This window comes from Argentina anserina, chromosome 3 (genome assembly GCF_933775445.1).
Source record: "Argentina anserina chromosome 3, drPotAnse1.1, whole genome shotgun sequence".
Classification (NCBI taxonomy): Eukaryota; Viridiplantae; Streptophyta; class Magnoliopsida; order Rosales; family Rosaceae; genus Argentina; species Argentina anserina.
In genome coordinates this window covers 24828779-24832586 of record NC_065874.1, presented here as the reverse complement: position 1 = coordinate 24832586, position 3808 = coordinate 24828779, and the positions used below count along the sequence as shown (strand labels likewise).

The window sequence follows — 3808 nt, the reverse complement described above, 5'->3', positions numbered from 1 at the left end:
CATAAAGCTCGTCTGAGGCTTAAAAAATTTAAGACTACTTATATAACGCTTATGTTTTTCGATTTGAGCACTAAGATTTAAAAAGCGTAAGAAAAACGGCTACAAGTAAGAAAGTGTTTAAAGTCACTTGGGACCAATATTTAAAAAATTCGTCTCAAGACTTGTCTGAGGCTTAAAAAATTTAAGGCTACTTATATAACGGTCTGGGTACTGAGGCTATTTTTCGGTCTGGATATTGAGGCTTAAAAAGTTTACGTTTTTTACGCCTTATGTTACGTTTTTCACGCATTTTACTATGCCTTATAAAATAATCTTTTTAGGTATATTTTTATATTTATTTATATACTGTGTTTAATTTGATGAAAACTATCTAAAACATTTAAATTATGAATTTCATTATATCTAAATGCAATAAATTGGTAAGTTCTTATGTATATTTGTTCTTTTTGTATGTGTATAATTATATATTTACACATTTAATTACTAGTTTTTTATAACATAAGGCTTACGTCTTATGCGCCTCAAGTTTTAAGACTCAAAGTTCTAAAGAAAACGCTTTATGGTACGCCTTCGCTTTTAACATTGCTTGGGACAACGAATGGTTAAGACCGGGCTACTGCTTAGCTTGAAACCAGTTCTCGTTCGACTTGTTGCAAGTCAGTCAATGAGCCACGTACCATACACATGAAATGAGGTTAAGACGGGGCAATGCAACTAGTGAAGGTATATAACCACGTTGTGCATATCCTTCATCATTGGTCGAGGACGAATGGAAGTCGACACTAAACATTTCCTGGAGCATAGGAGACAGGTAATAACACACGATTAACCTATTTAACTGTAACATTTTGAATATTTCCGTGCTCGCTTAAACGATAACGCGTTCACATATTAACAAATTAATATATGATCTATTGGTTTTTACGTATATTCGTATCCATTTTATAGATAGAACGACAATAATTCTCTACAATTATTTTGATTAAACGATAATAGAACGGCAATAAAATCCTTATTATAACCTGCTGTTTTTTTTTTGGGAAGCTCACTTAAGTAATTGGTTGTTCATGATCATATGAAAAAAAAAACAGTCTTAATCTGTTAGTTAACACCCATTTGTGTCATGCTAAATGCTCTTTGTCTTACCAATAATTTAACTGTTTTGTAGCAGCTAGCTTCGTCAACTCCTTCCTCATAGGCTGACATATAAATTATATATTATGAGTTCCAACGCCAGAATCCTCCCATGTGATTCTTTTCACATTTCAATAGTGAATTCAGTTCCACACTTCCGCCAGTAGTATTACTAGTGTATATAACTTTATATAATTATAACACACATATGCAGTTAGCTAAACACTTGGAATTCACTATCAAACCATGAATGGTATGGAGGCATCTAGTAACCGCGATCTAGGAGGTCAGAAAATAATTAATGACTTTGAGTTACAGGACTTCATAGATGACGCAAACTTCGACCAGTTCATCGATCTTATTAGAGGGGAAAATGAGGATCCAGCGGCAGCTCATTTGGACTGTGACCTTCTCAGTGGCTCGTGCATTGTTGGTAACCAGTTTTGTCCAATTACTCCGGCTAGTGGTTTCTTTGGTTTAGATCATAATACTACTAGCGTATCCGATCTGGCTCCTTTTCTTACTACATTACCACATTTCGATGGACAAATGAACACTGTCGGTGAAGAAGATTATGAGGTAGATTCATGTGGACCAACAACAACTACCACCACCACCACCACAAATACCACAGCCACCACGAAAAAGAAGCCAAAGGTTGATCGGTCCAGAACCTTGGTTTCTGAGAGGAAGAGGAGGGGAACAATGAAAGAAAAACTCTATGCATTGCGGTCCTTGGTTCCTAACATCACTAAAGTGAGGTTCAATCTCTTTTGTTACATTTTTTTTTAAACTGGAATGCTGGTTACTTCGTTAACAATGCTTTTTGTATATAAAATCTGTTACGTCCATGCAGTGATATTATCAATTTTTGTTTGGCATTAATGTACAGATGGATAAGGCCTATATCATTGGGGATGCTGTATTGTATGTGCAAGATCTGCAAAAACACGCTAAGAAGCTAGAAGCTGAGATTTCAGGTCTCGAAGCATCCATAGGATTCGAAGGATCGGGGGGAAAGCAAGCAGGATCAACGCAAAAACAAACCAAGAACAAGTTTGTGGCACACAACTATCATTTTACTTCCAAGGGAATCATTCAGGTTTGGTCAATCAGAACTCTGCATTCAGAGAAAACAAAAAACTAACTTGAAAATCAATCTTCCATGTTTTTTCTTACGTCAATCTTCCATGTTACTCAACTTCTTTTGGATTCCCATGCATATATTTATATTTATATTCTCGGTCAACTTACTAAATAGTTCCTTTTTTTTTAAGGATCTCAGTATAGGAATTATTTCGTACGCTCAAGATTAATGGATTTATTTGAAAATAAACATGAAACTCTTTGTTTCGGACTTTCAGTAAACCATGGTGGCCAGAAAAGTACGTAATTATTGCTTTATGTTTGATGTGCAGATAGATGTGTCCCAAGTAGAGGAGATAGGCTTTTATGTGAAAGTGGGATGCAACAAGGGGCAAGGTGCGGCCACAGCACTGTATAAGGCCATTGAATCCCTTACGATCTTCAATGTTTTGAGTTCAAACTTGAACGCGGTAGATTCTAGAAGACTCGAACTAATCCTCATCTTGAACGTAAGCTTTCGGTTCTTATATGTATATTATCATCGATCAACCTTAAGTGCACGTGTTTATCTTTCGGGCCTGCTTCTTACTAACTATTGCTATTGGTTAAAATTTACAGGTAAAGGAAAACCAGCAGGAGATCATTAACTTACCAAACTTGAAACTATGGGTGACTGGAGCTTTCCTGAACCAAGGTTTTGAATTAACTTCAAGCTTTTGATGCAAGTGTTCTATGAGGATTAAAGCAGAGTGGGAGAGTTTCATAAAACTACCTAAACAAAACAGTGAAAATTAACAAATATTTTTCCGGTATGCATGCATGCAAAGCTGGAAAAATCTAACATACGCAGATGTATACGGTATGCATGCAATCCGACCGCACAATCCCACCACCACCACATCGTGCAAAAGCTGACAGCTCGTTCAACACATGCTATCTAACCTACGCAGATGTATACGGTACGCATGCAATCCGACCGCACAATCCCACCACCACCACATCGTGTAGAAGCTGACAGCTCGTTCAACATATGTTGTATGGTATACAACGATGTACCCCAAACGAACCCACAAAAGCTAGCCTAATATAGACATGCTATCGTAAATTATCTAGACAAAAGTACGTACCAATTTCTAATAGAACATAATCCGAATTAGTATAGCCTATTCCTCCAAGGCTTCACGCGAGGATAAGTGCGTACTTATATTTCCAACGAGAGTATCGACAATCGACTGACGGTCATGTCCTATCTCCTTTTCATTTTTTTCTTTAGGCTTGTTTAAGTGTAAATTTGCCTAATTCACTTGTATGGTTTAAACTTTAACACGAGACTGGTTTCGCAAGAAAACGGATTCGTAACTATAGTACTTAATTTAGTTAATTGCTATCGTATCAAAAACAAAAATAAACACTTGCAAGCTTTCTAAGAACCTAGAACATCATTAGACTACACGTACGCTTAATAAGTTTTGGTACAGAAGCAAGAATTAGCTAGTGAACAAGACGTGAACAGGCGTTTGTCCTGGTCGAGATAGGTATTACCATCCTAAACGTAACTGACACGGGCGGGCATGCATCCATGTTGATT

At 36.7% G+C, this 3808-nt stretch overlaps 1 protein-coding gene across 1 annotated transcript; it reads left to right on the top strand.

Moving 5' to 3' along the window:
• Positions 1-1380: 1380 nt before the first annotated feature.
• On the top strand, positions 1381-2940 carry LOC126788708 (transcription factor FER-LIKE IRON DEFICIENCY-INDUCED TRANSCRIPTION FACTOR-like). Its single transcript, XM_050514725.1, has 4 exons — positions 1381-1890; positions 2027-2236; positions 2553-2729; positions 2839-2940. Exons 1-4 carry the CDS (start codon positions 1381-1383, stop codon positions 2938-2940), a joined length of 999 nt encoding a protein of 332 aa, XP_050370682.1.
• The last annotated feature ends 868 nt before the right edge of the window (positions 2941-3808 follow it).

Coding starts and splice junctions, on each gene's coding strand:
- LOC126788708 (XM_050514725.1), top strand. CDS start 1,381: ATGAATGGTATGGAGGCATCTAGTAACCGCGATCTAGGAGGTCAGAAA. Junction 1,891..2,026: donor TGGTTCCTAACATCACTAAA/GTGAGGTTCAAT, acceptor ATTAATGTACAG/ATGGATAAGGCCTATATCAT. Junction 2,237..2,552: donor CTTCCAAGGGAATCATTCAG/GTTTGGTCAATC, acceptor TTTGATGTGCAG/ATAGATGTGTCCCAAGTAGA.